Raw genomic sequence first — 12,920 nt, 5'->3', positions numbered from 1 at the left:
GCAGATAGGATGGATGACTCTTCCTGAAATGTGTGGTGCACTGCCTGTCAGGAAGATGTTATTTTCTGCATTGGGGCTGACAAGTCCTTTGGAATTCTGACAGTGAGTCTCTGAACCTCCACAGTGGTTGGAGGTCCTTGTGTACTTCCAGGGTGGGAGCAGGCAGGGAAGAGCTTTCCCTTCTCCATCTGTTTCCTCAGAATGAAGGATAAGGTCTGGCAGCAGAGTGTGAAATGGGAGAGAAGGCAGCAGCTTACATGTTGGCTGTGTCTTTTAAAATGCCATCTGACTTGGAAACATGAGTTTCTCATCCTGACTGCTTGTTTTGACCGTATCTTCTGTGTTGACAAAGATTTGCACAATTTGCCCAAATTTGAACCACTTCGGCATCAGCCCACCTACTTTGTGTTGGTGCTGCGTTGTGGGGCCTGTCAGAGATCTGGAGCTGAGGACTGCTGTGCCAAGGGTTTATCTTGGCCCACAAAACTTGACAATGGTGTTTTACGGGTGGTGCAGGAAGGGGACAGCTTCATCCCACACTGCTGCAAGGCATCTAAAAGCAAATTATATGGGTCCAGATCCTACGTCCAGATTGTCTGAGAGATTTTGAAATGGAACTGTTGCAGATACTGAAACACTTGGTGATGATCCCTCTAACCAAACCAGCTTGAGCCAGATGACTCTTAGGAAAGAATTATCTTAAGGAAAAAAAAATCTGTTTGAAGTCTCCAAAAACAAACTCCATTTCCTCCAGGATAATGACAGAAAACTGCAAAATTAGGAGCTGGGAAATATGAAGCATTTTCATGAGCCATTGCCTAAAGCAAGTATAATTTAGTGTCAGTGACAACTGTGCTTCTGAGAGAGACTACTTCTCTGATAATTGGACTGGGGAGGGGTGAAGAAAAAAGCACTTATCTGGACAAAAAGGGCCATTGCCACTGATGTTGTGTATTAACTGAATGAACTGGAAGTATTTAAAACACTCAGCAAAAACTTCATGCAAATTACCATATACAATATATCTGTATACAGGTCAATTTTCTGGTTCTTCAAACTATACTGTACAGGATGAGTATCTGTTTATTCTGTTTATTAACTGAATAAGTAAGAAATCACTTTTTAATGTTCTCACAGAAAGACAAGGTTTTTACATGTATTGCTATAAAGTTTCTCTAAGGAATCAGGTTTTGTTGTGCTTTGTCCAGCACTCACAGCAGGAGGATCTCCTTGCAAGTAAATGATGTTCCAAATCTTCACACCCTCTACCTCATGAGATCTCTTTTCTCTGGCACAGAGAATCCTTTAAACTTGGGATATTTTCCTCTCTACTTTTCAGGTGACCACTTGAAAGTCTGCTTGCAAGGCTACACATGCTGCTCTCAAGTAATGGAGGAGAAATACAGTCAGCAGAGTAAACACGACTTCAGAAACGCTGTTGTAGAGCTTAGCAATCACCTACAAAATATGTTTAGTTCCCGATACAAGAAGTTTGATGGTAAGTGCAGAGACCTTGAACTTACTCTCCTTGGGATAAAAATGTGAAAAATCCCCATCCTGTTGTTTTCTATGCAGTTGTTCTGTTCTGTCTCCCCCTTTGCTGGGAAAGTTCATGACTCGGCTCAGAGGGCAGAGCATGCCTTGTTTTGCAGTCCCATGAGAGAGAAGTATTTGCTGATTATGACTGCTTGTTTCCCAAAGAGAGAGATCTTTCTTTCTGATTAATCTTTTGAAAAGCCATTTGTAGCAATGCAGGATTTAGATGGTGGTGCTGCTACCTATTTCCCAATAAGCATCTCCTGTGGAAAGGCCACTTGGGTAGGCATTCAGGCAAAGCAGTCAAGTCCACACACCACACACATCACGGCTAGCTCAGCCAAGAGAGGCAAGAAGGGCCTTTTGTATGATAAATTCCAGTGAAGGTTTATTCCAACACACCAAAGGGGATCAGGGACAAAAGACCTGGCCATGTGGTGTGCACAGGGTCAGCGGCCAATGATCTGAGGGCACAGGGGCAGTACAAAGGGCAGTGCCCTATAGGGAAGACAGGGCTGGCCACTAGGGATACCACAACCAATGGGGAAACAAGGAAAGGAGAACCCATGAGAATTAGGGACATATGGGGAGAGCAGAACTGAGGTGAATCACATAGTGTTGCAAGGCACCATGGGGAAAGTCTTTTCTTTCAGCTTAGGTGGAGACTCTATGGTATATTCTTCCAGGGCAAGGCCCTCAGGATTCCCCCTGAGGGGTTCAAAGGATTCCACAGCCATTTTGCTCTATTGTAAGATTGCAGTTGGTTTTGTTGCTACATCCCCGCAGCTTGCGTAATTGAAACGTGCACATCTTGCAGCCCCAATTTGCAACAATGCTGATCTTTCCCAACATGTTGTGAATCCACAGGATTTGTATCCATCTCGCTTTTAGCCTTTGGGGCTAAGCAGAGCAGCAGATAAACACAAAGTGGTTTTGTGTGTAGGTGGAGGGTTCAAGTGTGATGCAGGGTCAGAACCATAATGAACAAGTCTCGGCTGAGTTCCCATTGCTGGAGTCATGATAACTGCTGACAGATAAGCAAATGACTGGTCTAGGTATTGCCCTTGGGTCCACAGTGTGTCCTGTCAGACTGACTCTCCATAGGGCATGCCTAGCTCATGGGAACTGCAGGAAGAAGGTCCCTTTGGAGGTAGCTGGCAAACAGCCAGCACTGCCCACCTTGCAGCCGGGTGCTTTTCTTTTGAAAGCACCTTTGCAAACAGCTGAAGTCGATGCCTAGACACTGAGCACAGCACCTGGCTGAGGTCCTAGGGCATTTCTTGGTTTGCTTCTGAGCTCTTGGTTGGTTCATGTGAGGCTTTTTAGGTGCCTCAGTGTTCCCAGACACTGTAGCCCTCTGTTGCCTGGGTATCTGGGGAGGGAGGAGCAAGATGTCAGGCTGCTACTTGGGTTGTCCTTGTTGGCTGAGGGAGTGAGGTGACAGCTAGCTGGATATGGAAGGATCTGACAACTCAAGTGGACTAGGTTGCTCACACAGTTCTGCTTGTACATCACCATCACACTCTGTGGTAAAGAACAGTTCCCCCATGCAGCTCCTCTGGACATTTGTTCCCTTGTTTGGTCATTGGTTCAATGTGAGTTTTCTATGAATATCCCAAAGTCCGTGCCTTGAACCTCCCAGCAACCTCCTCTGCACTACTGCAGTGGGTAGCAGCCTCTTGCTTTCAAAAGGGATTTGCACTAGGGTGAGAGAAAAAATCCCTGGGTATGAAATTGCAGTGAGTCAAAGTAGAATTATGCAATCATCTTGATAGCATCTAAATCTGCTGGCTAAATATTTCACTCAACCTCTGTTGTCTCTACCTGCTGGTACACCAAAGGGGTGATAGAGGGAGAACCAGTGTCTAGACTTCCAAGCTTATTAAATGCAGAACAAGACACTTCATTAAATCCAGCCCATACATAAGCCCATTCAAAGCAACGAGAGGAACAGCATCTGCTTCACCTTAAATGAACAATGAGGCTTTTTGAAATGCTGCATTGAAAACAAAGAGCATGCACGAGTCACTGCATGTGGAGCAGACATCCTGTGAGGTGCATCTGTCCCTTTGTGGGGGGAGGGATGGCTGCAGGGCTGTGTGAGGGCGTGGGGATATTAAGCCAAGCTGAGATGGATGCCTGTCAAAGCATAAGGCTTCAAATTAGGTGAGCTTTGGAAGGGAGCCTGCACAAGCTATTCTTGTCTGTGCTCTGTGGTTCTCCCATCAGCCCCTCAGAGCATCCTCTGTGCTGGTCTCACTCTCACTTTAGCCTCGGAAGTCATTGAGTGGCAAGTATGGAAGAGGATGGTGTTGTTCAGCTGTTTTTGAAAGCTGGATTTACTGTGCCCAGCCTGTCCCTCAAGGGTGTGTCTCTGCCTCATATGAAACTAATGAAGGAGAACTGGCAACCTCCTCAGCCTGTCCCAAAGCCTAATGACTACTTCTTTGAATGCTAATATCAGAACTAAATCTTCATTTGCTGCAGACAAAGCTGATTTAGGGATTTTTTAACTCTTACCTGGGTGGAAGTAGAGATGAACTGATTACCACCCTCCATCATTTACCTTTTGGATATGGCTTTTAATCATGACTGTCTCTTTTCCTCCAGCCCAGTCACCTAGAGGCTGAAGGCACACCTTCCTGCTGGTTGCTGGGGCAGGTTAAGGAGTCTCCCCACTGAGGTCCTCAGACTCTTCTGCAAAAATGTTGGAGTTCCATGCCCTAGGTTGCTGTGTTTTGTTTGTTTAAGAGCCTGCTGTTGAATGTTTGGCTGCTTGTGGGATGGCATTTCCTTCCTTTGGTCTTGGTGCTTGGTCATCAGATCAGCTGTGGTCAGTTGTGTCTTGCACATTTTTGTTCCTCTTGCCCAGCATAATTCATCCCACATTTTTTGATCTAATGTACCCAAACTTCAGGAAGGAGGGGCAATCGAGACCCGTATATTTGTCCTGATCCTTAGAGATGAGACTGGAAAAGGACACAATCCCTTTGGAAAAAGACACAATCCCTTCCAGAGCTGCTCTTCTGCATAGGCCCAAGTTCTGCTATTACTATTTGCAGCTCTTCGGGGCTTCCTTATCACTTGTAGCTAAATTCATTCAAATGGAAATAAAACTGGCAAAAATGAGCTGTACACCTTCCTTAGTTTAATATGAAATCCTCTGTGCTACAGCCTTGCAGAGTGACTGAGTAGGCAGGATGAGTTATTACAGAGATCAAATTCACTTCAAGTGGAGTGGACACTTCTGTTGCGGGGTGATACATCCCCAGGCTGCAATTGGCCACTCCAGGACGCAGCCCAAACAGCAAACCCTGTCCTGCAGCCCTTTGGAAATCTTTGTTGTGGGTTCTCTGGCTGCTAATCTCCCAGACTTGACATTCAGGTCTGGTAGGAGAGGCAAACCTGTCCTGCCTCCGATATGTGCTTGACCTTTGCAGCAGTTGCTGCTGCAGGACAGTGCAAGTGGCAGCACATCCTTTGGATGGAGACTGGGATGCCCTGTGGCTTCTGGATCATTTGCATCAGCTGTTGCTGGAGCGCTGTGTGCTGTTAGAACTGTTGCCAGAATTGCTCTGATCTGACACCAAAGCCGTACAGAAATGGATTATCTTCTCTTTAATCAGGAGCATGGAACAATCTGCTGATTATCCATCCCCAAAGGGCTGACCAGGATTCATTTCGGCTCTCAGTGCATAATATGACAGCATCAGATCCTCCTGCATGTATTTGGTTTGCAGGCACTGGGAGCACTTGTGAGGTCAGGAGTCCCATATCTTACTTATTCTGTCTAAATATTTGCTTACAGTACAGGTATGTATGCTCCTGGAGGTCTCCCCTGTTGTAATTTAAACCACTAGCCTGATGCCAGCATAGCAATGAGAGATGTATTTTCAGCAGCAAGGGAAATGCCTTTTTGTTAAAATAAAAAATACTTTGTGAGTTGTTTGATTCACCATTGCTAAATGATTTTAGAGGTGAGGATTTGCTGGTTAATCTCAGATATGTTTATGGGCTTCATTGAGAAATTAGTGGGTAAAATTTTCTGGCCATGTAAGCATCTCCCTCCATGACAATGACATTCATGGGAAAGCTGTAACTGATTGTGGTGACATCTCATGCCACAGAAGCAGCTGTACCAGTCAGGGATTTAAACACCCTCTGCCTTTTTTTAATAAAATGTCTTGTGCCTTGTCTTATCTTCACAACTTAGTGCCCTCCCTTTCACTGTCTTGGGGATTAACAACATGAATACAATTAATTGTGACATTAAGACTGCATAAATGCTCAGTTCCATGTATTAAATTTAAACTTTCACCTCTTTTGCCCCTTGAGGCTGAAGTTTTCCACGCCAGGGTCTGTGCTAGCCAACAGTGCTTTGGGGAAACTGTTCAGCTGTTTTGAGGAATTGGAGCCAGGACAGGACATACCCCATAACTCTTCTGCAGTCTTTCCGCTGTTCTATTGCTTCCTAGATAAGGTGTTCTTACTTTTTACTTTTTAAAGGCACATCCTGAATCTCTTGGAAGACATAACTGTTGTGCAGTCTTGGGTTATGTAACAAAAAAAAAGTGTATTCTATTTCATCTGTTGAAACCAGTTGGGGAGATGTTTTTTTTCCTATATCTCTTGTAACTCCAGGGGGGAGGGGGGTGGATGCCTTCTGTTAATGGGCCAGCTGTTAAAACCAGGAGAGCAATGTTCCTTATCTCTTCCACGACCCATCCTCCCTCCAGGGGGATATCTGCTGTTAATGAGCCATTAAAGCTCACCACATGACTGATAAAATTAAATCATTCCATTGTGAGATGCTCCACCCAGTGGGTGGAGCTAAGCATTCCTACCTGGATAAAACCTGAGATTCAGAACAGCAGAGCATCCTCTTTTCCACTGAATTCTCAGAGGAAGACTGGACTCATCTCACTGCCACTTCAGGATCATCTCTACTCCATCAGAACCACATCTCTCATCATCTCTACTCCAAGAGAACCACATCTGTCACTCCAGGAGGACTTATTTGGACTGCTTCCAACACCCTGGCCGACAGGGTGCCAGGTCGTATTCCTGACTCTGTCAGGGTTTTCTAGGACTTTTGTTTGTTTGCTTGTTTGGGTTTTTTTGTATTACTGCATTTGCATTTTTAATTATTCCTAGTAAAGAACTGTTACTCCTATTCCCATATTTTTCCCTGAAAGCTCCTAATTGCAAAATTGTAATAATTTGGAGGGAGGGGGTTTTACATTCTCCATTCCAAGGGAAACTCTAGTTTTCCCTGACAGGTACCTGTCTTTGCAAACCAAGACATGTGCCAAGCCCTTTTCTGGGGGGAAAAACAGAGAGGCTGCTGAGTCCCACAAGCTCCTTGTTTCACCTGCCCCTATATTTCACAAGCACTTCTGCTGTTGCACTTAAACCAAGTTGTGTCTCTTTCTTTTGTGCACTCTAGACTTAGGCAAGGCAGCAAACTTCTGCAACCCTCATTGTACTGGAGGGAAGTGTGTGAGTTGGTCTCTCTCTGTGCTGGGCTGGCAGTAGCTTTGGTGTTCCCAATGCCCAGACAACAGAAGGATTTCTATCAAATGGTACAGCCCAAGCCAGCATCTGGGAAGTGATTAAATGCCAAGAGTTCAATTTCTGATCCAGTCTCCCTGAATTTTCCATTAGCATTTAAGATAAAACAAATACAGAAGTGTGAAAGGAAACCCTTTGGGGACAATAAGTGGAAAGAAACCAAATCTAAGAAGAAAGAGCTGGCCAGGTGTCCCCAAGTCCATGGTGCACACAACTCCTCTGCTGTACAGGGAGCAGGCAGAAGGGCTGGAGAGAGATTCCTGTTTGTGGGCTCCATGTTTGTTTTGGGCAAGGTAGCTACAGGTACAAAGTGTGATTATGATAAGCATCTTCGAAGCATCCCAAGGTGCTCCTGATCTTCTAGTGTGAGCCCCATGTTACTCCTGGGTGCATGAATTTCTTTCAAGAACTGGCTTGTGTCTGAATCCAAGAGACTGGTCAGGAGAACATTGGCCAAATAGCTTCCAAGCTCTGCTGAAACTGGAGGAAAAAGCCTGACATTAGTTTCTGAATTTATTTTTTGTTGTTCAGATAACCCTTTGCTTCCAGCTGCTATCTCCAGCTACAAGTTATCTGGGAGGTGTGCTGGTGCATTGGGATGCACAACTATTAGTAACTGGGAAGGACACAGAAGGGACAAAGGAAAGCTTTTGGTGGTCTCCTTTCTGCTGCTTCAGGCAGTGTGGAGGCAAACAGTGAAAGATGAGTCCCACAGGTGCCCAGCCTGTTGCTCCTATAGTTAGAATTTGGCAGCCCATCGGGATGCTTTGCCTTACCAAAATAACTGCCCTTTGGGGACCTTCATCTCAAGTTAACTCTTTTACTGGAAACTGCCTGTGATAGCAGAGACCTGGGCCCTCATCCTGCTCCTTTGGCAGGGTCCCCCCATGTCTGTGGCACCTGGAACCATGGGGTCAGTACTAGCTGCCAGCATGTTCAAATCTGCAGGAAGCAGCTCCAGGTGTTTTGGCACAGCTGGAGCACTGAGTAGAGACCTGGTGGACCTCTGCTGTGCCAGAGCTACATGGAGTTCAAGCTTCTCAATAAACCTGTGTGGTGGGAAGAGCTCTCCCCTTGCCACCCACCTTCAGGCGAGTGCACTGATAACCATGGCATCATTAAGGTACAAATAATAGGGTAGTTTGGTCTATGCTGCCACTCACATTGAGGTGAAGGCACAGCCTTGATCTGCCCTCTCCAGAAATGGATGGCACCAAACCTCATATCAACCAGGGCAGAAGATGTAGGGAAGATATACCTCAGAGAAGCTGTTGTGGAGAGGCAATGGTTTGGACTTGGTTTTGGATTGGTTCTTACTGAAGATAGGGAGGGAGTGACTGAGAAGCTGGAGGGAGCAACCACCAATACGCTTCCTTTAGAAAATCCAGCTTGTGGGCTTTTGTTTGTACTTTCCCACTCAATGCAACAGCAATGAAACAAAATTTCTGCTGTCTGTGCCTTGGAAGTTTGTTTATTCTTTGTTTTTGTTCAACTGGTTCCTCTCCATCTGGAGGTTTTTAAGGAGGTACATACACCACCATAATTTTTAGTCTTGTTCGTTGAGAAGGGTGATGCTTGTCTGACAGTGGTGAGAACCAGACCTCTCTTTTGGGAGGCTTGGAAAGATTCTAAGGTCAAGTTCAAGTTACCGCAGAAGTAGGAAATCTGGGGCGAGGTGAAGGGGGTTCCTGTCCTGTTGGTTAGGAGGGGAAAAAAAAGATACTAGCTCTTGTAACTTAGTAAAGACTTCAGCAAGGGGCAAAAGCAGTTTGTGTATGGACCTTGAGGGATCAAACACTCTTATATGATCTCAGGTCAAAGCAGTTCTGCTCTTAAGGTCACAGGTAAACTGCTCTTATCCTTTTGGCTTTTTTTTTTTTTCCCAAAAGCAAAGATGTGGGCAACAGGCTTTGTACTTAGCTACAGGAAACGTGCCTGGTGCTCTCTGGTTACTAATTACTGTCAACCAGTCAATGAGCTATTGTTTGTCTGTTTAAAATTAACTCTCTCTTCTTCCTCTCTGCACAAAGGAGCCACCAAGCCTATGTGCATAATCCTGGTAGCTGCTCACCTGGATACCCATTTTGGTGGTGGTGGTGGTTCAGCTTGGGGGTGTGATAACCCACTGGTGCAGGGCTGGAGCTATTTTATTAGTGTTTAATGTACTGTAATGTCTTAGTGTCCAGCCACTCACATGCTGGCTGAACAAATAAGAGGCAGCCCCAGCTGGTAGAGCTCTCCCTGCAAATGTAATGAGACGAGGGTAACTGAGATAATGGGAACAAGAAAGACATCCCCACTGTTCAGTAGTGCAGGCCCTCCTCACACTGACAGCAGTAGGAAGGGAGGCTTGGGAAAACATGTACCTGTGAAATACCTTAGTGAGTATCCCAGAAAGTTCCTTTGAGTTGGGAGGATGTGGGAGGCAGCCTGAAGGAACTCACTTCCAGGTGAAGTTTAGGCTGGGAACTTGGAGTATTGTTACCAAATGGATGTGGAGCAAAGGCTGAAACACCTGAGGAATCACAGGTGTGTCTGAAGAGATTGAGGAATGGGTGTAGTGAAAATTAGGGGGGAGGGGGGAGTAGAGGGAAGAGCAAACAATGGAGGAAGAAAAAAGCTGCAGAGGTGCATTGAGGAAGAGTTGTTGCAAGGAGGGGGATGGAAGTGCTGGGAATGACGGACCTGCTGCTTGGGGAGGAGGCAACATGGAAGCAGTGGGAGAAAACTCAGTATAACTATGGGAGAAAATGGGATGTGTGAGCAGTGAGAGTCCCTGAAACCAGGGATGAGGAGGCTGCAAAGTTTGGGCTCATCCTGCTGCATGGGACAGGATAGAGCAAGATGGACTAAGGGACCAAGGGCATTTCTCGCTGTTTTCCTAATTCATGGAATGACTGGTACATAGAGCAGGATGCAATGTGCTGCTGTTTGTTTCTTGAATCACAGACAGCAATCTCCACATTGTCCTCCTCCTTCATTGCTCCTTATTCTCTAACAAGCTCAGTCTCAGTGTGATAGTGCTGCCCAGTGCTGTGTGTTATCTTCTGCCCTGCTTTTCTGGACTCCTACTAGCCCCACAGTGCTCCAGAAATCAGAACTTGGGTTTTGGTTGTTTTGTTTTTTGGTTTTTTTTAAACCTATGAGGCTGTGGTCCAGTTGTTTTTGTTGTCTTGACTTTCACTAATCGAGCAAAGTTTAGGGAGATGTTCCTCCCAGCTCTGCAGCGTTCACATATTGGGGCTGTTGCTGTGGCACTGGCAAGATTTAAGCCTGTGCTTCTTCAAGCCCTGTGAACGAGTTCTTCCCACGTCAATAAGTGCTAACACATGTTTGAAAACAGGACAGATAAACAGCTTGTGGATCTGCCCTGCCCTTCTGAGTTAATATTCAATACATGTGTTAACACTATGTGTTCATTGGTTTCTCAACACTTCTGGAAAAAGGTTGTTAAGCTAGGATTTGTTTTTCCCTGGTGAAAATTACAAATGCTGTATATGCAATAAAGGAAGTGAACGCATATTAAAAATAATGAAGCACATTCTGAAAAAAATAATTGCTTTCATCCCTTTGGACTAGGTGGCATGGCTGTGGATGACTTCAGCCTCCAGGTGAAGAGAGCTGTGAAACAGTCTCTTTTCTCCCAAATACCATTTATCTATCTGGATTGAATTTTGCTTCACACGGTAGGAGCAGCTGCTGGGTGGTGTTTGCATCTGCAGATGCACCTCTGGAAAACGCAGGGACGGAGCCTGCGGGGCTGTGGCTTGGGCAGGAGCATTTGTCTGGGAATCCATCTTGCTGTTGTGGACATTTTATGAGTAAACAATTTGAGGAGAAAATATAATTAATCTCTTTGTGGCAGTGTTCTCCTGTACACACTAGAAAGCATAATCGTCTATACAGACAAGCAAATTAAAGGTTTAGGTAAAACAGATGGTCCTTAATTAATCATAATCTGGACAATATATTAAGAGTATGCTCAAAAAGCTGGGTGGCAAATTATCTGAAACTAATTACTTGTGCCTATAAAAATTCAGCATGTTCCATATGTGTGCTTGAACCTGGTTTTGTTTTTTAAAGTGGTTGAGTAATTCCACATCTACCTGGGATCTGTTTGTGTAGTTCATTTGCAAAGCTCAAACAGAATAAGGCCAATTGAAAACTCGCCTCTTAACTAAGGTGTCTTGGTTTGGAAAGACAGGTATCTATCAGGGAAAACTGGAGTTTCCCTTGGAATGGAGAATGTAAAAACCTCCTCCCTCCAAATTATTACAATTTTGCAATTAGGAGCTTTCAGGGAAAAATATGGGAATAGGAGTAACAGTTCTTACTAGGAATATTGAAATAAAATACAAATGCAGTAGTAAAAAAAACAAACAAGCAAACAAACAAAAGTCCTAGAAAACCAGAGTCAGGAATATGACCTGGCACCCTGTCGGCCAGGGTGTTGGAAGCAGTCCAAATAAGTCCTCCTGGAGTGACAGATGTGGTTCTGTGGAGAACAGATGATGCTGTCGTTGCGGTGAGATGAGTCCGGTCTTCCTCTGAGAATCCAATGGAAAAGAGGATGATCTGGGGTCCCTGTGTCCCCATTTTATCTGGGTAGGGAATGGCTGGCTCCTCCCCACTGGGTATTGCATCTCACAATGGGATGATGTAATGTGTCATGTCATTGGTGAGCTTTAATGGCCCATTTGCAGAAGAACTCCCCCAGAGAGGAAGACAAAGTCAATAAAAAGATAAGAAACACTGCCCCAGATGGTCTATTATCAGAAGGAATACCCCTCTTCTGCCCCTAGAGTTAGAAGAGATAAAGAACAATATCTTCCAAATGGTTTCAACAGATGAAAATAGAATGCACATTTTTTTGGTTACATTTTTCAACCCAAGACATTATCCACTCCTTATTCTATTATCATCTGTATCATATCCAAATCAAGAAACTCTGTTATATATGTGAATACATACACAATGAAACCTTATACACACTTCTCACTTAAGATTAGATTTCCCTGTGGCACACAACAGGTTTCTCCATCTTTATGCATTACCCACTAAGTCTAACCGGGTCTTTGAGCGAAAACAATCCTACGGATGGGTCTGCCTTTGCCTGAGGTGGGATTAATCTAAACAGTCTTTCCTAAAATACCTTTCGGGTGTACCACCGGGACTTTATCTCCATCCACCATGTGCAAGGGTTCAGATTAGGCAGGACCAGCTCGATTGATGGAGCCTCGGGTGTTGACCATCCAGGTGGCTTTGGCTAAGTTTACTTCCCAATTCTTAAAGGTCCCTCTGCCAAGTGCCTTCAGGGTAGTCTTAAGTAGACCATTGCACCATTCAACTTTCCTGGCAGCTGGTGCATGATAAGGGATGTGATATATCCATTCAATGCCATGTTCTCTGTCCCAGTTGTTTATAAGGCCATTCTTGTAATGGGTCCCATTGTCTGACTCGATTCTCTCAGGGGTGCCATGTCTCCACAGGACTTGCTTTTCCAGGCCCAGGATGGTGTTCCGGGCAGAAGCGTGAGGCACAGGGTAGGTTTCCAGCCATCCAGTCCTGGCTTCCACCATGGTCAGTACATAGCGCTTGCCTTGGTGGGTTTGGGGAAGGGTGATGTAGTCAATTTGCCAGGCTTCCCCATACCTATATTTGGACCACCGCTCGCCATACCATAGGGGCTTCACTCGCTTGGCCTGCTTGATTGCAGCACGTCTCACAGTCATGGATAACCTGAGAAATGCTGTCCATGGTTAGATCCACCCCTCGGTCTTGTGCCCACTTATAGGTGGCATCTCTGCCCTGAT

At 45.2% G+C, this 12,920-nt stretch overlaps 1 protein-coding gene across 4 annotated transcripts in view; it reads left to right on the top strand.

Annotated features, from left to right (window-relative positions):
• The window catches only part of LOC134565250 (glypican-4-like), a 127,656-nt gene that overhangs the window by 47,834 nt on the left and 66,902 nt on the right, over positions 1–12,920 (top strand). For 3 of the 4 annotated variants that reach the window (XM_063424758.1, XM_063424757.1, XM_063424760.1), the window contains exon 2: positions 1,340–1,498. The exons of the other annotated variant lie outside the window; for it this stretch is intronic. In XM_063424758.1, the coding sequence (XP_063280828.1) occupies positions 1,340–1,498 (159 nt within the window). The remainder of the gene's footprint in view (positions 1–1,339; positions 1,499–12,920) is intronic. 4 annotated transcript variants of the gene reach the window in all.

Source organism: Prinia subflava (assembly GCF_021018805.1).
Source record: "Prinia subflava isolate CZ2003 ecotype Zambia chromosome W unlocalized genomic scaffold, Cam_Psub_1.2 scaffold_43_NEW, whole genome shotgun sequence".
Lineage (NCBI taxonomy): Eukaryota > Metazoa > Chordata > Aves > Passeriformes > Cisticolidae > Prinia > Prinia subflava.
This window is presented reverse-complemented; position numbering and strand designations above follow the sequence as displayed.